The following is a 24,217-nucleotide window of genomic DNA, read 5'->3' as shown; positions in this document are numbered from 1 at the left end:
TTTGGGTCTTACTGCACATAGGCATGGACTGCTTCATTTGCCCCCTAGAGGAAATGCAAATGCAATCAAATGTCGTCTGCACTTCTGGTCTTATGATCACTGATGAAGCAATCAGATAGAACTGGGCATAGGACACTGTCCTGAAGAGCTCATGTTCCTGGAGGTAGGAAGATTGACATTCACAACCACTTTGTGCAAGGTTCGACTGCAACTATTGAATGTTTCCACATTGGTTTTGGTTTTACCAAAGCAGCTTGGTGCCACACTCAGTGGAAAGCTGCCTTGATATCAACTGAAAGGCTATGTCTTCTTGCCTACATGGCTCACAAGATGTCAGTTTTATTTTTCCCCACGTTTCTAGGCAAGATCATGAGGCTGTTGAGCCACAGGTTTCACATCTGACAACCTGCTGGACTTGGAATACTTGCATGATGAGATGGACATGCCAGGTTTTGTCAAATAGTACTTGCAGAAGGGAAAAAGGAATGAGATTAATTCAAGGTGCACTTACAATTAGCTCATGAGCAAAGATGTCTTGTTGTGGCAGCAGCTGATTATTAAAGGAAACAAGGGGCAAGAATAAGTAAAAACAGAACTGAACCAAGAATCTGAAAGACAGAACTTTCATTTTGGTAAAACAAGGTAAAGATACTTCATTTTTTCCCACACTTTATTAAACTGTGTCCACCAAATGGCAACAAAAATATTGATTACAAATCTCCATTTCTAAGAAGATTAAAAACTAGCCATCACAGTGTTCTGGGGTCTAGATTAGTCACACAACTGATAAGTGGAATTAACAAATACATTTAAATCTTAAGGCAAAATAATGAAAAAAGACAGTTTATTACATTTAAATTTAACATTGACAGAAGTTTACTCTCTGCAGAATTTTGACATTTTAAACTAGAATGTATTTTTGTAAATGAATAATTACACACTTATTAATTCAGCATTCAACATATAAACAAGCTGCCCTAAGCGGCCTCACAGATACAGGCTAAACAGATCCCAGGAGTAGCAGACACATTAATCCAAGTTAACAGCATCAATGCTCTGGTCTGTAAACAAGGAAACGTACAAGTCCATAGCCTGGTAAATGAGGTGATACAATACCTATTTTTTCACCAACAAAGCCGCCTGGTAAGCAATGCTATATAAATGCAAACAAGCTCTGTAGCAGAATGGATAATGTAGCACTACAATTCACTACTCAATCCCCAATCATTCATGAATCTTGTCAATAATTTTCACTTTTGACCTAAATAGAAGGTTGAAAAATAACTGGTCAATTAAATTTCCAATGCCTAGATGTTTCTCCTCAATATTACATTGTCCATATATGTCTATTTATTTTATCAATGGTCACATCCCCTCAAGTGAACATGTCAAGGATGTACCCAAGTGCTCTTATACAGGATAAATGCTACCATCTAGAACACAGACATTTTCACTGGATCATGTCTGTACTCGCTAATACAGCGCATTACAGATTCGATCAATATTGAGTTATTGTAATTACAAGAGGAATAACAAAAAAACTCATTGAGTCATGCTTCCCTCAGTGTGGCAGATGATATTAAAGGAACAATCCAATTCCAAACAGCACAAGCCAACTACATTTCATCAATTTTCACTTACCCCCTTTTTTTCGTTTCCAAGAGAATGCACCCCCCCCCCCCCCCACCATTTCTGAAGTTAATACAATGCAAAATGAAAATCTTGTTTCAGTGCCAGGCAGGTTTTTGTTTGCAATGTTCTTTAAACAAAAACATCAGTATATGGTACCTACAAGCAAGGTGTACAGCATGGCGATGTACTGTAGCATTCACAACTGATTTGAGGGAATTTTAGAGCTTTTTTTTAAAAAAAAAGGATGAATTAAATAAATAAAAGAAATAGTTTTTGAACCAATACTGTGTCTTCAAGAGTACTGTAACTGATAGGCTTTAAACTACATTTAGAAATTTTTGTTCTCCTACTCTGCAGAAGAGGAAATTAGTTAACCACTTCTCCATGTTGCATATATGACTTTACACCGAGTAAAAGTAACCATCTTAAGTAATTTCAGAATAAATATTAATAAATGTTTATTGAAAGCTGAGAAAATACAAGGCTACAGTACGCTAACCTGCAAATAAATCAATACCAATCAACATGAAGGCTCAGTGGTTGGTAGATTATTGCTATATGTTGAAACTATTTAGTCGCACTTGATCACATGAAAATCAATTTAAAAATCAGACCTTGACTGCTGGATTTCCACAATGTTACCATTCGCACAGTAATGAAAAGCTGCTCAAGAACCAATTTGTCAATTGCTGCAGGGTAAGCCTCCAAGGAGTCAATTCTGCTTGTAGCTGCATATTGTTAAAGACTGACTGGCGAATCCTGCAACCAGAGTTAAAAAGCCACAAATATCAGCGCCATTAGTAGTATTGTCAAAGTCAGCAGTGTGTCCAACACATGAACAGAGGACCAATTATCCACACAATTTCTCTTTTAATTCATGGACAGACTTCCCTGGTAGCTAAGCTTCGTTCCTTTCTTTCAGTTTTTCACTTCGGCTGTCCTAGAAAAAAAAAGGTAGGAACACTTTGGATCACAACAATCTGGAATAAATGTCTTCTTTTACTGTTTTTTTAAAAATGCTGAAATTGTAGCCTTTTAAAATTCTGATAACAGTTAATTACTTGCTGCATGGGCAGTAGAACTTATTGTCAGGATATCTGGGATAGGAAGAAAAAGAAAATCCATCTCCAAATCACCAACCAGTAATCCAACTGGAATTTTTTTCTGAGCATCATCCCACACCCCAACAACATGCTGGACTGAAATTGACAGTGTGGCTCTTTATAGTGAGAGCACCTGATGAAATTCACTACTGAGATAGAGATATTAAAACTGCTATCTCAATAAGCTCCCACCTGTCCAACTTTATTGCAAAACAATTATCAGAAATTTCATCTGACCAAAAGTGGATAACAAATTTCCCAAACAAGGGCACCAATAGTCATGGAAATCATACCAGATTCTACTGCTTGAAGGAGACATAACTGGAAAGAAATAAACAGTTTCTGCAAAAACTTGGGAAATGGTTGGCAAGTGCCTGGGAAGAGGTGGATATGCTTGCCTTCATAGTCTTTAAATCAAACATATTTTTGGCAATTCTCAGCAACTATTCACACTACAGTAAGTCAGAATGTTAAAAGGCACTACTCAAACCCTGTTTAGCAGACTAAGTGATACTAATTTGATACACTATTTAAGTTATCTCAAGAAAGCAATAGTGATCATTGTGTCACTCCTTCTGTATAGGAAAATAATGTAATAATGTGAATGACTTACTGAATAATGATTTACATAGTCACACTCCACCCCAACATCATGCTAGGAAAAATCTTTATGACAGGCATACAGTATGCTCACATCTCAGTAAACCGAATCGCACATCTTTGGAACGTGGAAGGAAACCAGAGCACCCGGAGGAAACCCACACAGTCACGGGGAGAACATACGAACTCCTTACAGACAGCAGTGGGAATTGAACCCCAATCAGTCATCGCTGGTGCTGTAAAGTGATGCACCAACTGCTACGCTTCAGGACTGCTCCACGATTAAAGATCGTGGGAGATGGTTATTTTCCCTATTCGCTAGGTTTTAGCATCCAAAGATTTATTGATACCCTTTGACTATTTTTGATCATGATCACCTAGAGATAGCCCTCCCAGGTACAAATTTCTAAAAGCTTAATCTTCTGGTAAAGAATGTTTACATGGCATTCACTGGAAGAAGGAACAAAAAAATTGACACCTTAAAAACACATGCACAAATACATTGCCAGGTTACCAACACCCAACTTATGTACAGTCCATACATAGGAATGTGTGTTCAGGCAGGATGAATTCTTGGCTGTTGCAGCACTCTAAGTACCTTCCACATTCTGGAAGTTAATTGCCCTGTTTTAACTACACATTGTCCTTGTTTGGCCTCTGTTTTAATTAAGCATTTTACTTAGTTGCTGCATTCCCTACTTGAGAATTGCTCCAGTTACAAACAATTCTCAAGCACAGACCTCTGTCATAACCTGGAGAGGATCTGTATATAATATGTTAACTTGCTCAATTATTCAAGAAAAGCAGTGCACTATAATATTGCAGACCTCACTGCAATATTATAGGAAAATCAGAACTTCCAAGATTGCACATCTTAGAACCATAGCAGAAAAAGCAGTCATGTGTAAGTTCTTCATGTTGTTTCATTTTTAAGTGACATTCCCATCTTAAGCTCTGTACATAAGTCCTCAACAAAAGACAATCACTTGTAAACAAATGATAAATGTTTAACACTTATAATAAATTCGAAAAGGAGGAGATGATGGAGAATAAGATCTGAAGAGAGGAAGGCACTGATGGGAGAGAGCCAGCACCTAACTCAGGAACAGTGCAGGAGGATGCAGTAAAGAGAACAGAATGAAGTGTGAATCTTTGGTATGTGGGGTGAAATGGAGGGGAAAAGGATGAAATAAAGAGGAGAGGGGAGAAGAGGCATAGGGAAGTATTAACTAGGCACAACATTACTTTATAGAAGTTAACTTGATAAGTACATAGTATTTTGCAGCTTCAGATGGTGTTGTACCTATGCTGCATGGAAACCAGATGATGGATGTATCAAGTACCTCAGGTGGCGGTGGTTTAACAGTAACAGGCTGCGATTGTCGTCTTGGAGGTGATGGCTTTGGCAGAGCCTGCTGCTGTACAGTGTTGTAGTAAGTGACTCCACCAAAGACCTGAGACTGGGCCTGACAACACACAACACATGGTTAGTATTTCATAAATTTTTCAATTTCAATAATAAACAGGATGTGCACGACCAAGCAATAAACATCTCTATACTTTTCAAAAAGGTCCTCAGTGGAGTCACTTTTTTGGCACTGGGTGAAATAATGTGAACAATAACTTACAGTAAGAGCCTAAACATAAACATTTTGCTAATACCAGCAGTAAGTGCTTGCAATAAAGATGACATGGCTGGTTGATGAAACAGTGAAAATTGTGTCATCGTATCTCAAGGAACCCTAATTTGTAAAACTGTTGTGAACAGTAACACTTGCTTATTATTGCCTCTTACTGGATGTCCCCAAATCACTGGAAACTATTTATTTTGACAAGTAAATGCTAATACACGATGTTAAGAATAATCTGGTTTGCTCTTCATTTCTTTGAAAATTCTGACTTTTGCGCTGAAATTCTTTCCAGTACATTAAGAACAAGGGGGGAGAAAACATTCATTAGCTCCAAACACATTTACTTGCACTTAAGGTATATATTTCATTATTAATAACAAGATTATGTGTCCTGATCCATGGACTCTTGCTTTATATCCATTCCTTGTATGCCTGCTTACCTGAGTAGTTGGATAAATGTGAGGTGGGAGTCCTCCTGTTGTGTATGGATAACTGGGATTTCCATAGTTCATCATTCCAGAAGTAAAGAAGGGAGGAGGTAGCACCTGGGGTGGAGGTGGTTGCCCAGATGGCAATGGAACTTGTGGAGCATAAAGACCAGTGTTGGTGAGGTGGCCAGGTGACTGGTGGTGATTAAAACCTGGAACTGACAATGAACACAGGATTCATTAAAAAAAAATCTAGTAGAAGATAATTCACATTCCAAGGAGCCATCACAAATTTCACAAAGTGTATGCTATGGGATTCTATGAAAATTCAATGATGCATGTTAGTAACATGCTTCCTTAGACTTGTGTGCTTCTGATAAAAGATGACATATTCAGCACAATTCTACAAGTATTCAATGAACACAGGGGAAATAGATTTGTTCCAAAAATGAAGAGACATCAGTTACTTATTGCTCCCTCTAGCTTTAAGACCTGAAGCTACAGAAAGCAACTTCAATCACCTTTGAGTACTAAAATCACTGCTGGTTACAGCATTCAGAGTGAATAGATAGGAGAAACCAACTGCAGATTTGGTGACCACACAGAACACCTCTATTCATCTTCAAGGTTGACACTGAGCTTCCAATTGCCTTTTCACTCCCTCGCTAACCTTGTTGCCTTTGGTCTTGCACTTTCACATCAAGCCCAACAAACAGCATCTCTTTTCTGGCTTCAGTACAGCCTTTAGAACATGATACTGAATTCAATTTTTTCAGATAAACAGCCTTTCCTGTTTGCATCAGAGTAGCCAGTTCTCATGAAAGACCATTTACCTCTCTCCCTTCAGATTCTGCCTAGCCCTTGGAACATTTCCAGCATCTACTAGGTTTGGCCTCTCTTGTGTAAGTCTTACCATTCCAGCATTGTTTATATTTTTTTTAAACCCCTCTATTTTTCTCTCTACGTCTGTCTTCATTCAAGTCATTATTTACATCTCCTTCAGAGACTTGTGATTAAAGAACCTTCATCAGGCTTTTAAGCTGCCACTACTGAATTCAAAAAAATTGGATAATCATCATTCCCAGCCAATTCTGATGAAAGGTTATCAACCTGAATTTTTTCTTTTCAATCATGCTTCCTAGTCTGCAGAGTACTTCCAGCATTGCGTTTTGATTTCAGGTTTCCTGCACCTTCAATTTTTTGATAATGAGGACACTACAATCTGAAGTTGGCATCACTGATTCAGCACAATATGATGGTGGAAATAACATTCACCATCTTAAACTGTTTAATTTTGCTCTGCAACACCATCAGACCTGTTACCTCTTTCAAGTCAGTTTCATCCAACTACATAATCAAAGAAAGAGATACTACAAGATAAAAAGCATTGAATCAAGGAAAGATGATGACATCTTGAAGTAATCAAATGCAAATCTAAACAGATAATCCATCTTTATGCCTTTTCAATTAAAATTAAATTCTTCCCTGGCCCACCAATACATCCAAGTGATATTCAATCTCCCTTTCTTGGTTCAAAAGAACAGAATACCTGGATGAGGAAGGTGCATATCTGGCTGAACAATCATGCCCTGAGGTGGCAGAGGAGCTGAACTTTCACTGTGGGTATAAATTGGTCCTTGAAATTGTACTGCAAAAAGGAAACAGTTTGGATTATGTTAACAGATCATTGCATCACTAACAAAACAGTTTAAAACTACTTAAAGATATATAACTTCCCACTTGTCAGATTGAGGTTACTTTTCAGAAATATTTGCATGATGTTTCAATGCTTTAGAAAGTCTTTCATGCACTCATTTTAAGATATTAATTATTTTGAATTCATTGTCATTTCTTTTCCAGATAAACCAACCTTGAAGTTGTCCTACCTCTGTGACCTGAAACATTAACTGATTTCCCTTTCACATAGGCTGTTTGACCTGTTTAGTGTCCCTAGCATTTCCTCTTCACAGTTCAGGTTTCCATCGTCTAGGTTTTTAAAAAAATAACTAATGGCTTTAAAAAAAAGTTTCAAATGACTGTAGCAAGGCCAATCAGATATTTCTCTAAGAAAGGCAATTTATTCATCAAAATATTGTGTTAAAATTGATAATCATTCCACCTTGCCGATATAGAGTTCTTTACCAAAAATACCTGACAGCTTGCATTTTTGTGATATATATTTATGATATAAAATTAAATGTAGAGTAGAAAATAATGATGTGCAGAATTATACATCTGATATTGCAGCTGACAGAGAGGACAAAAGCTTTACCATGCCCACTGAAGAACTTAGCCCAGAGAAGTGAGGCAACACATGAGATGTGGAGAAACAAGGCAAGGGAACACATAATAAACAGGGTCACTGCCTGATGCAGAGATGCAAAAGGATCTTGCAATGCACATCCACAGATCTTGAAAGGTACAACTGAGGTTAAAAATGGAATATGGAATGCTCTGCTTTATTAGAAAGAAAGAGTGGTGATGGGGGTTGGGGGTTGTGTTATGCTAAGATTTCATGTTACATTCAATAAGTACTGCATCAAGTTCTAGCCAGTGCATTACAAGAAAGTTAATTGACTGGGAGTGAGTGGGAGAAAAGGAAGTTTATGAAAATATACCAGGACCAGAAAATTATTCTGTGAAGAAAAACAGGATAAGCTTGCTTTAGAAGAGGATGAGAGATGACTTAATTGAGCTTTTAAGGGGCCCAAAAGGGAAAGATCCATTTCTTTTAAAGTTCAGAAATGGGAGACAGAGTAGATTTAATGAAATTTGTAGGAAGATTAGAAGGGAGAACAAAGGGAGAAAAAAATACTTTTCATCCAAAGGGAATTAAGGGTCTGAAACTTACTGCCTGAAAATATGGTAGGTGTATAAATTTGATAGATTTTAAAAAGTACTCTGATATGAAGAGCTGTAACTTCGAGCACATACACATCGTACTTCCAGCACAAATAGCACATTTGTAGCCAGCACAAATATGAACTGAATGGACCACATTTTTCTATGTTCTACTATACAGTGATAGCATTTACACCAGAACTCTAAATTATAGTTCAGAAATAAGTACAAGTTTGTGAACAATGCATTCTAAAAATTATCCCAAAAGAAATATGAAAACAAAAAAAAATGTGAATTACCTATTGGTATTTTACTTGACAAAAATTAACTTGAAATTCAATTTGCTATTTAAGGATAAATACTAAAATCAGTCCCTTACATGTATCGTAATAATGCCCTTCCATGAGGCCAATGTGCATAGGAGCAGGGCCTGGAGCTGGGGCTGGCCCCAGTGCCGGTGCAGGTGCTGGAGGAGGTGGTGGTGGGGGTGTTTCGGGTACTGGCCGTTGTCGCTGAGATGAGTAACGCTTTGCCCGTCTTGCTTGGCTGCCCTGGAAGACATTCAACCATTTAACACTATTTAATTGACATATTCTTCACAAGGAGTCAACACGTCAAAACTTTACTGTGTTGTCTTTGAAAAAAAGTCATGTATTCTTCTTCTTGTGACTGTCTGGTTATCCCTCTTGCATCATCATCACTGCAGAAGTGTCACCATGCTTATTTAACAAGTTCAGGTGATTCTTGAAGGCAATAACAGGCATTAGCAACAATTAACCAACCCCTGAAGTTATTGTGCCACAGTTAAATTTGAAATCTACATTTGTTTTAGTAAACTGATGTTACATCTAAAACTTAACATTTTTTCCACCCCATTGCAAAGTACCGTAAACGTGGACTATCATAATCCACCAGACCAATATTTTTAAATATATAAACACTTGGCGACAGAACCTTGCAAGCTTTGTTCTGCAGGGGTATGCATTCATGTATTGAAGGTGAAAGATATAGTCCACAGTACACTATCCTTGAACAATTTCCCTTCTTTATTTAACATCCATGAAATTGACTGGCTACCCAGCACATGTATGCCATATGTACCCACCGTGATGTACCACATAACACAACACAAAAAAGTTACAATACAGGCCACATTTACGTATTGTCAAAGGCTGCATTTTCTAATATAAGATTTCTTTAAATGCTTCCCAATAGATGCAGACAGCAGCTAACCTACCCATAGAAGTAAATCATTTAGAAATACAGCATAGTACAAGCACTTTCACCCCAACGAGCCTCACCACCCAGCAACCCACCTATTAAACATTAGCCTAATCACAGGACAATTTACAATGACCAATTAATCTACTAACTCGTATGTCTTTGGACTATGGGAGGAAACCCACGCAGTTCACGGGGAGAACGTACAAACTCCTTACAGGCGGCTCTGTAATTGAACTCTGGAACACTCCGAGCTGTAATAGCATCAGACTAATTACTATGTTACCATGGCGCCCAAATGCTTACACAAATACTGTCTGGAAAAACTATGCTCTAAAACCAAATTAGAGTACTGTCTACAAAGATTTTAAAGCTATTCATCCAACCCACAAGGTTCCACTGAATTACATATTAGTTTAATATTGTGACATAAATTTCTTACCATTTCTTCCACTCTGTTGTATTGAGAAGCATTCATGTGTAGTGAATTGGGAATGCCTGGAAGAAAGACAGTAGCTTACACTTTATGTAACAATGGCTAAATGAAAGAACTGAAAGAGGAGCCATGTCATCACACAATGTTTTACTGATAACAAAGGAAATCATCCCTGATCAACATGCTATTGTAGAGAAAAACTGAAGCCCTCTCCCACCTCAAGAACACTCATGAAAAGCAATGTTGCAATGCTAATATACAAGTCATTTCAAAGTGCTCAGGCAGAAATTAGAACTGTATCAGAACTTACCCTGGAGGTCTCTTGGCTGTACACATTGTGGTTGGCTATTTGAAGTCCAGTTTTTCCCCGATAAATTCATTTGGGTCATCTCACACTCGAGCCCAGTCACAGCAGAGTCTATGGATGGGGTCTCCCAGGAGCCAGCCTTTGACACTGGTGCAGGGAGAGGCTGAATAGGTATCTGCTGAGCAGCAGGAACCAAACCTGGGACTGGAGTGTCCTCCACAGACTGTGGCTTCCCTACCTCAGTGACTTTGTTCCTGGTTCTTCGAATACGGGAATAGGATTTCTTTTCTATTGTCTTTTCCTGTACCTGTGGCACATTCTCAGTAGGAAGGGACTGATTTTGTACAGAGCCATCTTCTCTCGTCACACCATAACTCTTCACCGACTCTAAACAGTCTGTTATAATCACAGTCTCTTTCACATGACCCTGTTCTATATTCTTTGCATCCGTTTTATTTTCACTGGTGGATAGTTCCCCTGAAGAATGATAACTTCTTGAACTATTTACTTCAATTGGTTTCACATTCTCATGATCTTCAACACAAGAAACATTTTTAAAGTAGTTCTTTGCTGGAGACTTCCGTTCTTGTCCTCCTATCCTTCGGTTAAAAGTTCTTGTAGAAGGGATGATACTGACAGTTTTACGTAGGTAAGGCCTTGGTGGTGGTTTTTCTATCCAATCAGAGTCTCGGTTTTGAGGACTTCTAAACCTTTTGTAAAATTTTACATAAAGAGAGAATTAATTTACTTATTTAGAGACAGCACGGAAAAGGCTCTTCTGGTCCAATGAGCTGCACTGCGCAGCAAACAACCTATTTAACACTAGTCTAATTCACCGGACAATTTACAATGGCCAATTAATCTACTAACTGGTAGTTCTTTGGTATGTAGGAGGAAGCCCATGTGTTCCACAGGAAGGACATAGAAACTCCTTACAGATGGTGTTGGAATTGAACTCTGAACTCCAACACCCCAAGCTTTAATAGCATGGAATAATCGCTATGGTATCGTAGCACCCCAATTATACATCTAAGCATCAAATCGACAGTGAACTAATATTTAACGCATATATAAATAACAATTTTAGTCAAGCACAGAAGTTCCTAGATAAGTTGACTGAAAATTTCATAGTTTTATATGTTCGATCTACAAATACAATAGCAACTTGGTACAATATTTATGCTTGCTTTTTTGTTGTAGAGGTTTTGCTACACTAACATGTCGCAGCTTCCTTTGTGGAATTACATGACATGCGATGCAGCCATTAAGCCCATGATAACATCCATGCAAACAAAACTCTATTCTTTCACTCTCTCCCAATAGACATGCAAATTATTTTCCTGCAGTTTACTATCCAATTTCTTTTTTAAAAAGGAAAGTGAATATGGGAGACCTGAAACATTAATGTTCTATATAGCTGTAGAATTCTGCCTGATCTGAAGAGTGTTTCCAACACTTTTTTTTAAAATCTTGTTTGTAAGCTCCGGTTGATCCCTTCTGCAGACAGCAAGTCACAAACGCTCACCGCAGACACATTTTATCTTTTGCCTTTCTCTTAATTTTTTTTTGCAAATGTAAGCAGCTGCTACATATCCATCTAAAACTATCCTGATCTTGCAAACCTTTTTCAAATAAATTCCAAAGAGAACCAGTTCCTTCAGTCTAAAATAGTAACTGAAATCTTGACCTTGGAAATGTTTTGGGAAATTTCTTCAAGGAACTAATGCACGTATACATTCAGTCCCCTCCCTCCATTGATTCCTGCATAACCTTTAAAGTTATGCATTGAACCTGCACTGCCCTTCAGTCTGTCAGCCAAGACATTAACACAATTATGTTTCTTAACTTTCATGTCATTCTTCTGCCCATTCTACCAGCATAAACTTATTGCAATCTACTTGCATGTTCTTCACTGTTAACCTCCAAACTTGGTGACAACTATAAACGTTGATTTGCATAGCAAGTCAAATTACATTCACCAACAAAGCAGCTGCCTTAGCACATAGTCCTAAAGAACATTGCTGCCCATTGTCAGAATTTACCATTGGAATTTTGGCAACATGACTACATGAGGACAAACCCAAATGCTCCATTTCAGTACTGCCATACATACAGGTACTTCATTAATGATTAACCCTATCATCTCCCGCAACAATCTACAGGTGTCCCCCGCTTGAAGAATGTTCACTTTACACCACTTCGCTTTTACAAAAAACCTGCATTAATAACCTGTTTTCGCATTACAAAGAGGATTTTCGCTTTTACGAAAATTTTTCTCATATAAATTAATGGTTCTTTGCTTTATGCCATTTCGGCTTAAGAAAAGTTTCATAGAAACGCTTTACCTTTGTGTGTGTGGGGGGGGGGGTGGGGGGGAAGAAACACCTGTATCAGCAACCGTCCTCAGTATACCAGAGAACTCCCATCCAGCATAACAGAACCCTGGGATGATTCCTTCAATGTTACATCACGACCCAACTCCAAACCTTCCCAATGTTGCAAACTCTTAAATATTCTTATCTTAACACTATAAATGCCATCAGACAGATTGCAAACAAGATAAAGGAAAATCATATGAGAAGGTAGAATGGAAGTATGATGAAAGGCAGTAATTGTTGATCAATTCGTAGGAACTTAAGAATTAGGAAATATAACTCCACATTTTACATGCATTTTACCAGCTTTCTCAAGGTTCAAATTCCAGAAATTCTTCAAACCTCGGCTTTCTTATCCTTCGTGGCCTTATTTCATCAGGATTTCTGTCTAATCGAATATCATAACCATACAAGGAAATCAGTTCATCTCGGGACTTAGGTGCTTGTTCATCTTCTTGGAACTTATCGTGCACCCATCGACCTTCATCTTTCCAGAGCTTGCGCTGTCTGACTTTGGGCCTGGAGAGAGAGAGAAGTTAAAATCTGAACAGAGTAAATATATCCAGAAAGACAGCACAGGGAAAAGAACCTTTCTTGTATACTTCCTGGTCTTCACCTGAAGACAAATATACTGCATAATTACATCTTAAATTCTGCACTGATCTCTAGCACTGATTCTTACAAATCAGCAACTAAATTCAGTAACAGGCAAAAAACACTGGAGGAACTCAGCAGGTCCGGCAGCATCTATGGAGATGAAATCACAAGCTCATATTTCATACAATAGGATGACAATCAATCACAAACCTCACTTCTTCTGGTTCAGTATGTCCTCTTAGATCATGCTCAAAGAAGAGTCCTTTCCGTGGAATATAGGCAGGGTTTTTCCGATCTTCATCGTCATCCAGTTGACGTCTGCTCTTTTTACCCATTTTATTTTCGACAGGTTCTGTGCTTTCCTACAGGGAGAAAATGTGGAACAAAAACAACTATTTTCAGAGCAAGAAATAGCAGCTTTCATGTCACTTAATACAGTTCCTCCCATATAAGGCTCTGTTCCTGAAAACAGCTTGAAAGCTGAACAACTTACAAGTTGGAAAGTGCTCCCTCACTCATATAGTTAAATAAGCACATGCGTTAACCACGTGCAGTAAGTAGTTCAACTAGGGCATACAATTCAACCATTCCAATTTCTCTGTAAGGTGCAATAATATTGCCACAAACCAAGTTCCCACATGACATAAGTTGCCTGAAACCCTGCAACAGCTGGCAAACCCATCTTTCTGGTTGTCCAAAACACTCATTGTATGTACAAATGAGTGCTTGGCACATTCAGAGCTGCTGCAGGGTTCCAGGCATTTTCTGTCATGTGGGAACTTGGTCCGTGTCACTGAATGTACACAAGCATCTAGGGGTCTTGACAGGATGGAGGTGAAGTGGATATTTCCTCTTGTGGAACTATCTAGCATTACAAGGTCACTGTCTAAAGTAAAAGGTCACCCACTTATTACAATTATGAAGCAAACATTTGGTCTGAGGGTTGTACATCTTTGGAACTCTGTCTCCATTGGTTGTTGAGGAAGAGTCCTTGAATATTACTTAGCACAGACAAACACTTGATAAGAGGGTGTAAGGTTACTGTGGGTGATAAGAAACTGGAGTTAAGGTCAGATCAGATCAGTCATGATTTCATTAAATGACACAATAGGTTTGTGGGCGGGGGGGAGTTGAATGACCTCCTCTTGCTCATAATTTGTCTGCTTGTATGAACAAATAGATATTGTCCCCCCCAAAAGTATGTAAAATCTTAATGTTATTTTCTCTCCTGAAGACCCTAACTTTCTGATGGAGCCTATGACTCCGAGTTGCATGACTACATCCTATCCTCGTTATATGCGTCTTCAGACTATGCGTATGCGGAACCTATTTCTACCAACGTCTCCTTATATGCATCCAAAACTCAGTTATGCGAGGAGCACTGCTTTCCCACCAATACATGTCGTGTGCGCACACCTCAGTCTCACTCCCGCCAGTCTTGCATTGGTTTTGGTAATGTGTGGATGTGCGGTCTTGCGCTCTTAAACTTTTGTTGGTTTTACCTACGGTGCAGTGATTTTGTGCTTGAAATATTTAACTATGCCTCCTAAGCATCTGATGTTATGTCCTGGGCCATCAGTCGAGCAGCGGTTAAACAGCACGGCATCAGCTGAAGGTAACACAGCTCTGGGACGCTACTACAGGGAACAGAATCTTGCCTTTAAAGTTCTTTTGTTGCTTGACAATGCGCTAGTCCATCCTAAACATTTGGGCAGCATTCATCGTAATATAACAGTGCGTTTCCTGCCACCTAACACAACATCGCTGATTCAACCACTCGACCAAGGTGTGATCCACATTCAAGGCATTTTTTTTTTTACGGCGAACTATCTCAGATGCTGCAAGCAACAGACGATTTTGAAAATCTCGGGAGTTTACCAACGGTGAGGGAATGGTGGAATTCAGAACACTTGGCACAAAATGACGATGGACATGGACCCAAGTTTAGAACGGAGTCAGCATTTCAGTTGTTCCCTGCCATCAACCCTTCTTCCCTACAAGCAAACTTAAGTTGAAAAAAAATGCTGCCAAGCAAACAACCCTCACCACTTTCTTCAAACAGGTGTCATCTCCTGCTGCCGTTCTGTGAGTCTTCCTTCACCCCTTGCTGTGCTTGATGTCCACCTTATCCATGTAAAGCTGCCCAACACCACAACAACCACTCATCTCCTGGAGCGAACACACCTGCCACTGTTGGTGAGTACTGTACACCCTAGTATGTTAACTTTCTATGATTTATTACATTGAATATTATCTTAAATTGATGAAATATAATACTAATGTTGCCTTGTGGGACTGCTTTTGTGTTGTATCAGTATGAAAATGTGAATAAATTACAGATAAAACATATTTCGGAAGCCCTCTGGAACGCATCCCTATTTTCTCTATTTAAATAATTATTCACATTATGCGATTTCCCATTATGCATCAGCTGCAAGGAACGTATCCCCCCCCCCCCTCCCCCGGGCATGTAACGAGGATAGGATGTACTTGCACAAATTCTGACAATGTGGCTAATTTAATGCAGAAGTATGAGTTTTGCAAAAGGATAGCACTTAACATTAGGGACACTGCTCAACTTACTGAGAGATGTGCAGATTAGTTAACATGGCAAAGAGAGAAATTATAACAAAGATATAAATCTTAGAAACACATCAGGCAACAGTTGCAGAGAGAGGTGAAAGATTATTGAACTCAAGCATCAACTCTATTTCACCACTTCACAGACGATGCATGATGCACTGTATTTTTCCCAGCATTTCCTGTTTATACATCAGATATTGGGGTGGCATAGCAGCATAGTGGTTAGCACAATGTTTTACCATAAAGGTGACCGGGTTCAATTCCAGCCATTGCCTGTACGTTTTCTCTGCGACCGTGTGGGTTTCTTCCCACACTCTAAAGATGTACCAGTTGCTAGTTACAATTGGTCGTTGTAAATTGTCCCATGATCAGGCTAGGGTTAAATTGGGCATTGCTGGGCTGTGTGACTCAAAGGGCCTATTTTTAAAAAAATATTTTTAGCACCTGCAATTAATTTGCTTTCCAACAGGATTATTACCTTGGTTGAGATGCTTTGTGCATGAAATGCATCTCTACTCATTTGCAACATTTTTGTTCAAGTGCATCCTAAATGCACTTTTACACTGTGCTAATAACTGCCAGATCCAAATACAAAAAATGCACATAACAAAAGAGTTATATCACCAGCTTTATGTCCCAGCAATTTTACATAGAACTTTCAGCTGTACAGCTTCCATAATTACTCAGTAAAATGGTTATTATGAGAAGTGGTACTTTCTGGATGAGGCATTACAAGTCCAGCAGCTTCTGAGTAGCAACAAATGTCACTATTTAAAATGGAATTCTTCTAAACTCATGACCGACACTGCTCCCTAGTGAACATCAAAATAATAAGTAGGTAAATGAATGCGGATCGTGCATAATTCACTGATCGTAATTTATTTTGAGATTTTCCAAAAGTGATTGGTTGCTACAAAATTGAAGTGTTTTTTCACTTTTCTTTCTGAATGCTGGGGATCTTTAACATTACCATGTACACATTGTCACCATAAATGAATTAGCTTTTTAGGCTTATAAGGTCAAATCAGTCTTATCCTGGCAAAGTGAAATGTGTAGCATTTTATGTTACCTGTCCATCTCCACTCTGTCTCTCTCCAGTAATCTCTCCTTTCTCTTCAGGCTTTCCTTCCTTTGATGATTCATCCTCATCTCCTTTATTGCTAGTTTTTGCTTCCTCTTTTGGGACTTCCTCTTCACTATATTCTTCACCATCTTCTTCCTGCAAACATTTGATTAAGCATTGGTAAAATAATGTAATAGATTTAAAACAGAATGCGCAAGAAGCTATTTTTTCTTACAAAGCAGTCTGATGTTGTTCATCATAATGATCACAATGTTACCATAGCTTCCTTTGAGTCTCAACATTCAAGTTTTTTCTGCCTCCATCCTTTTCTGAGTACAGTGACTCAAGCTGTCTTTGACAGTTATCAGCTCCCTGATACTCTGACAAATGTTCCAAGTGGCCACGTGTGAACAATAAAAGTGAGTTTGGCTATGTGTGTTAAAGCGGACTCCACTGCACATATTTATATATTTGCCACAATCATGACAGAACTCCAGGACCAATCTGGAAACTGTTCAATTGGAAACAGCAATACAGGTAAATTTACATTAGGGAAAACAGGAATTACACAGTACACCAGAAACTGAGCTTTTATTAAGTTACATACTTAGAAATTAACAGAAAATAGCACAAAATATTTACATTGTACATATAATAGTAATGTTTTCAATTTAGTCATAGCACAATGTTTTATTCTCTTGCATTACAGCAAGTCAGCACTTTTCCTTCCTTCTCCCTATTTTAGCCCAATTAAAGTACGAATTCAGCTCAGAACATGGACTGGGCAAGATTATAAATGACTTAAGTACAAAATATATCTACTGTGAAATTTTCTATCAGGCAATGATCTGAATCATTTTCCACAATTAGAAACTATATTAAGCTACCAAAAGTGGATATACTCCAAAATTTGTTTCTAACTTATCCCCAAATCAGTAAAATGATCAAGGTGTGTGATTTATACATTCTTTGACAATAAATGTACTTTGATGATTGATGAAGCTGACAGTATATACAAAAATCCAAAAGTTTTAAAATTATACTCAAATCTATTTCACATAATTTACAATTACATAAAAAAATTAAAATAACCAAATCAAACTATACAATCACTAACTACTACACTTACGGATTTTTGAGAACCATTCTCTTCGGCACTTTCATAATCTGAAAGTACAACAGCTGAAAGTAAAGAATAAAAAAATTAGCAAATGTATAAAGTATAACAGAACCAACAATCTACATGTCAATTTCAATTACCACAAAACATAATTGGAGAGCTTTGTGTCAAGTTCACATGGCTTAATTGGCAAATGTACAGTCTGATGTGACATTAATGGTCTTTGACTCAATACTGAATTCTCAACAAAGCAGTTATATGTGGAGGCGAACACAGCAACAAAGGACTTTATGATGCAATACATGTTCCTGTCTGTTTATAGGTTACGATGTGGGAAAACAGCAAGCACTGCTGATTATCATATAGTGATTCCTCCTGCAAAATGCTGTGAATATCATGAGGTTTGAGTTTTAAACCTCTCCACAATAAACTAGCTGATGTATACCAGCATTAGTACCATTGTAGAGGAAGGGCAAAAAAATACATTTTCTAATTACACAGAATACAAACACACTTATTTAACACAGTTACTTACAAATTCAATACAGGTAGGATAAAAAGTGTCAAAATCTTTTAATATACCTTAATGTTTTCTAACAGAAATTATAAGGTTTGCGTGTATCTGTGGTACTTACCATCGCCTTCTATGCCATCTTCACTCTCCTACAAAAGAAAGACAATTTCATTGGTATTCATTTTCTGCCTTTGCAGTGCATGTTACATCTGATATTTAACACCAAATGTACATACTACCCCGCTAACAGATATACTGTGCTTCAGTGTATGTATACACATACACACATAGGTACAAAAAACATACTGTATACCATCAGACAGTAACGAAAAATTAGAGATTCCATCCTTCACATCACCACTTCCCCACTTAACCCTCACCTGTTTCTTTCTTTCAATTTCCAGAATCTGGACATTAATGGCAAGGCTAGCGATTATTGCCCTTCCCCTTAACTACTCTTGAGAAGTGACTGTGAGTTGCTTTTTGAATAATTGTAGTCCTTCTATAGTAAAGAAGTGTTAGGTTAAGAAAGTCTAGAGTTTGATGCAATAATGAAGAATAGTAAACGCTAATTCAAAATGGACTTGGACGGGAACATACTGATGACAGTGTTCTTGTACATTTGAAACTACAGTCTTACTAAGCAGTAGAAGTTGCAAGTTTGGGAAATGATGCCGCCTAGGTAAATAACTGCAATGCATATTGTAATGGTACGCACAGCATTTACTCACTGTGATAGTGAAGGGAATGAATGTTTAATGCAATGGATAGAGTGCCAAAATGGTTGCTGTGATGTGTCTAGTGTGGTAATGTAGTGGGTAGTGCCTATTGCTCTCACTTTCAGCTTCCACCACTGGCTAGCAGTCTTGTGAAAAGGAGAGCCGAATGGTTAAGTCTCTCCCTGCTAGTACGTAGCCTCCCCATCAGAAAGCCTCATGTGGTGCCTCCTTGCTGGCGACACAGAAACTGAACTTCTTTCGGACTCACACTGAACTACAGAGGACAGGGAGGAAGCCCGGCCCCTGCACATGTAGCATGCACGCTCACCAGTGTGTGGACACACCCTGGTGCTCATGAACCAGATCCTCAGTGATGGGTAAATAGCTCCACTGCCTCGTGGACAGCCTCAGGAGAGACGAAGGCTACCGAAGTAAACCCAGACAGCAAACCCAGAGTGGAGCCCCTAAGGCGGCTGGACATTATTGAACATTCTTCCGGCAGCTCCTGCAGCCAAGCTGGTGCCAAACGTATTGTTTCATAGGCTTTCTTTTGGACTACACTGGCGAGGTCAAGAGAGGGATCTTGATGACTGGGCATCATCACCCATTGTACTTCAAGACAGACGGATGCCAACCACCACCAGGGTGCCAGTCAAGTGGACTGCGACACCTTGGATGGTGTTGGGCCTTTTGAGTTATTGGAACTCCACTCATCCAGACAGCGGACAGTATTCCATGATGTTTACTGTGGATGGTGGAAAGACATTGAGGTGTTGAGAGACAAATTGCTCTCTGCAGGTACCTAAAAAGCTGCTCTCATAGTTATTTATCTTGCTGTTCCAGCTGATCAATAGCAACCCTGCAAGTGTATTGAATAAGTACATGGCAATGGTAATGTTATTAAATGATAAAATGAACTGAAATCTCTTTTGTTGAATATGGTCATTGCTTGGCACAGCATGATGCGAATGTTACTTGTAAGGCAAAAACTACTTAATGCTGAAGCACATACACCAACTTACAGTAAAACTTTAATGACCTGGCATCCCTAGGATTTTGGTGATGTCAGACCAGCACATCTTCCAGACAGTTGAACGGTATTCCCATTAGTAACATTGTATCAACACAGTTTTACTCAACATCTTTTTTTTTGTTACATTGTAGTGTAACAAAATTTCCATTGAACCAGGTGAATTTAAAGGAAGTGGAAAATATACAAATGGACCCCTACCCAAGCTGCAAACCTACCCACTTTTCCTGACCCCTCCTTGGTGTTCCAAACCAAAGCTACAACCACACATTCAGTCCATAATCTACACCCAAGTCTTGGCTACGCTCTAGAAGCGGAGTTCACATTCTGAACTTATACATGAACCAAATGCTGAAATATGTGGATTTACAAACAATGATACGCTAGCCCCATGCACTCCTCATATCCCCATTATACTGAATGAGGTTTCTGCATAGTAGAGGAATTAAAGGTTATGGGGAAAAGGCAGGTAGGTGGCAATGAGCCCATGGTCATGATCTTATTGAGTGGCTGCTCGATGGGCCAGATGGCCTACTCCCGCTTCCGTTTCTTATGTTCTTATGTAGAAACCTAAGCAAAACACATTAATCTCAAATGAAAACAAGTAAAACAATTAATAGGCACACGAGTGATTCTGCAGATGCTGGAAATAAATAAAAACACAAAATGCTGGCAGAACTCAGCAGGCCAGACAGCATCTATGGGAGGAGGTAGTGACGACGTTTCAGGCCGAAACCATGAAGGTGTCTGTCTGGCCTGTTGAGTTCTGCCAGCATTTTGTGTTTTTAAGACAATACATTTTTTTCTACAAATTAATTGACTGGTGAATTTAAGTTGCAAAATATTTCAGCCATGTAGTCAGAATCACAGCATGGAAACAGGCCCTTTGGCCCACTGAGCCCACAACAGCCATCAAACAACCATTCTTACACTAATGCTCCCATGACCCATTTTATTCTTCTTGAATCTTCCACGTCATCTATACAATAGAGGGATGGGGGTGCAATTTACAATTTCCAATTAACCTACCAACCACATTTTTTGGGATGTGTGAGCAAGTTCACATGCAAAATTCACACAGAAAACCCCCAGAGATCAGAACTAAATCTTGATGTCAGAGCTGTGCACCACCACATTGCCATCACTACAATCTTGTAAGTGTCCATAATAACTCTAAGGCAAGCCCCAGGTCACATCTTAAAAAAAAGCACACTAGTAAGAACAGTAGTTCAGATAGTGAAATGTAGTCACTAGTGTAGTGACTATATAGTGGAGACTGCTGCCTAAACAATCAGTTTCAATGACAACTTCAGCAGTCACAACTGCTGGCAAATAAACAGCAGACTTCATTAACTGAGTAACTCAATATTTTGTCATTATGTTAATTTTATTTTAAAATGGACATCGGAATCAGGTTTATTATCACCGGCTGGTGACATAAAATTTGTTAACTAAGCAGTACCAATTCAATGCAATACATAATATAGAAAAGAAAAAATAAATAAATAAAATGATAATAAATAAGTGTCAAATCTTGCAATGATATTATTACTATTTGGTGACATAATAGTCACACAAAACAAAAAAGAAATCCAATAAGTTTAATATTGTGTTTTGTAATTATTTCACTGGTCATATGCACATGTGGATATTTTGTTTCATACAAAACATAGAAACATAGAAAACATACGGCACAATACAGGTCCTTCGGCCCACAAAGTTGTGCTGAACATGTCCCTACCTTAGAAATTACTAAGCTTACCAAGAGCCCTCTATTTTACTAAGCTCCATGTACCTATCTAAAAGTCTCTTAAAAGACCCTATCGTGGTCTTTTGTTTCACTACACAAAAACCAAACCTCTTGTACAATGGAAGCCACTTGATACATCTGACTGATAATCAATGTTGCAAAATATGTAAAGTATCCATTTAATATAATTTCCAAATGCCATTTATCAAACATTAGCTTGAATATATTAATAAAATATGAAAAATAGCATGGAACTAAGTAGTGTTGAAATAGCAGCAGAAAATTTTGGAAACAGAAATCAATCCTGTCACTTTTGCAAGAAATGATTCATCATTTCATGAAAACACAAAAAAAAAGTATAGCCTACAAATCATAAGCAATTGATTGACTGGGGACACAAATGCATGGGATCCAAAATTCATTTCTTCTCACTTTTTAAAAAAGACCTGTTATCATACAATTAAACTATCATTCATTCATACGGCCCTCTCTTCCCCCCCATTCCTGATGAAGGGTCTCGGCCCGAAACGTTGTCTACTCTTTTCTCACGGATGCTGCCTGACCTGCTGAGTTCTTCCAGCATTGTGTACGTATTCTTTGATCCACAGCATCTGCAGTTGTATTTTTGTGTTTTCATTCATTCATAGTTGGCATGGTTTGCACGTATGGCTGTCCGAATGTACATCTCACAATTTTGATTGCTTTCAATCTTATAGCTATTGCTCTACTTACTTACAAACCTTTATACTCAGAAATTTTTTTTTTTCCCTTTTCAGGTACAGTTGAAATCATTTTAGTACTACTGATTACACCTGTGTTTTCAAAAGGAACAAAATCAATTTTAAGTCACTTCATTTTATTTGTAGACATTAAAATAAATTAATACATTTCAAAGGCATACTTGTTGCTTTAGTCCAAATAAGCAAAAAAAAAAGTCTACATGTCACATCAGTAAAAATTTTACTTAGAGTTCTGGTACCTCCAACATACATGCCTTACACAACTCTTACATATGCACTTTAACTTGTCAACAATGTTACAGGCATAAACCATTGATTTTGTTACTTTTTAGCTTTCATACTTGAACAGGAAGATGTAACCATCGACTAAGTTGGCCTGAAATTTCCATATTCCTTACTAGCACGACTAGCAGTTCAATATTTATTTGAAACAGTTAAGTTGTCGTCATATATACCAAGGTGCAACAAATTGTCTTGAAAAATCAACTAATCATGATAAAAGGAAATGAAACATCAGCAAATCATGATATGGGGGAAATGCCTGTGTACAAGAGGCAAAACGTAAGACAAGAAAATATATTTTTCTGATACCCTACCTGGAAGAAATGAACTTGTCCAGAGTTTCCACAGACTACAATTAAAAGTACATCGTTGTTGAGGCTAATGTAAAAGATCGCAGTCTACTACATTAACCTCAGCAACAATGTAGCCTTTAATGAGGTCATTTTGATCTGCGACACCATGATCGTAAACGAAATTAGAATACATGACCATACTGCAGCCTTATTTTCTGTATCACAGTGCAGTCCACTTCCCAGCAAAATAACTTCGAAAAAATCGTCTGGATTCGTCTTCAACCATTTCTACATGTTGAACCCAATGTGTGAACAAATAAGACAGAATTAAATAGAAAAATATCAAACTAACATGGAGCCTGGGAGACTGAAAGACCTTCAGCCCTATCTTGACCGGCGACACATCCCTGTACCGCCAGGCTGTGTCAGGAACCCCAGGCCCAGTCCCCGTCCCCGTCCCCATCACCATCCCCATCCCCATCCCTTCACTCTCCCCCGCTGGCCACACTTACACACTCAGATTCTGCTTCGCGAGCCTGAACACCAGACAAGTCTAAGATGCAAGGGACGGAGGGAACAACTTCCAGCTCCGACTTAGGCACGTCGTCGTCTTCCTCATCGGTGTCCTGAGAAGCGCGTCGCCGCCGCCTATCCGCCATCTTCGCTCACTGAGGAAACCGAAAAACTTGTGGTGTAGTGCATCCTGGGCGCTGTAGGCAAAAGTAAACCGTAAGACACGAGACTACATTTCCCGGTAGACAAATGGCCCAACGTTACATCACAAAGTACAATGGAGTCCTCGTAATAAGAGCTTTGGAACGAAAAAGACTACCGTTCCCACAACGTTCGGGGAGGCAGTGCTCTTTTTGCAGACACAACAGACAATCAAATTGTGAGGCTGTTTCTTCAATCATAGCTTGCTTTTTTCTCAATTAAACCCTCAAGGTGCCAC

The 24,217-nt window shown here is 38.6% G+C and overlaps 1 protein-coding gene across 2 annotated transcripts; it reads right to left on the bottom strand.

The window, feature by feature from the left end:
• Positions 1-652: 652 nt before the first annotated feature.
• On the bottom strand, positions 653-23,975 carry casc3 (casc3 exon junction complex subunit). 2 transcript variants are annotated; one of them, XM_073071452.1, is made up of 13 exons: positions 23,778-23,975; positions 18,573-18,600; positions 17,947-17,999; positions 16,824-16,973; positions 13,382-13,533; positions 12,917-13,093; positions 10,203-10,909; positions 9,899-9,954; positions 8,615-8,786; positions 6,944-7,042; positions 5,407-5,612; positions 4,639-4,801; positions 653-2,572 (listed from the first exon to the last, which is right to left on the bottom strand). In XM_073071452.1, the coding sequence occupies exons 1-13, from the start codon at positions 23,922-23,924 to the stop codon at positions 2,559-2,561; spliced, it is 2,124 nt and encodes a 707-aa protein (XP_072927553.1). In that variant the 5' UTR covers positions 23,925-23,975; the 3' UTR covers positions 653-2,558. The 2 variants fall into 2 exon arrangements, with proteins under 2 accessions (XP_072927553.1, XP_072927554.1); XM_073071453.1 differs by having other exon boundaries at positions 4,679-4,801; positions 23,778-23,973.
• Between the last annotated feature and the right edge of the window lie 242 nt (positions 23,976-24,217).

The sequence above is a fragment of the Hemitrygon akajei genome, chromosome 18 (assembly GCF_048418815.1).
Source record: "Hemitrygon akajei chromosome 18, sHemAka1.3, whole genome shotgun sequence".
In the NCBI taxonomy this organism is placed as follows: domain Eukaryota; kingdom Metazoa; phylum Chordata; class Chondrichthyes; order Myliobatiformes; family Dasyatidae; genus Hemitrygon; species Hemitrygon akajei.
This window is presented reverse-complemented; position numbering and strand designations above follow the sequence as displayed.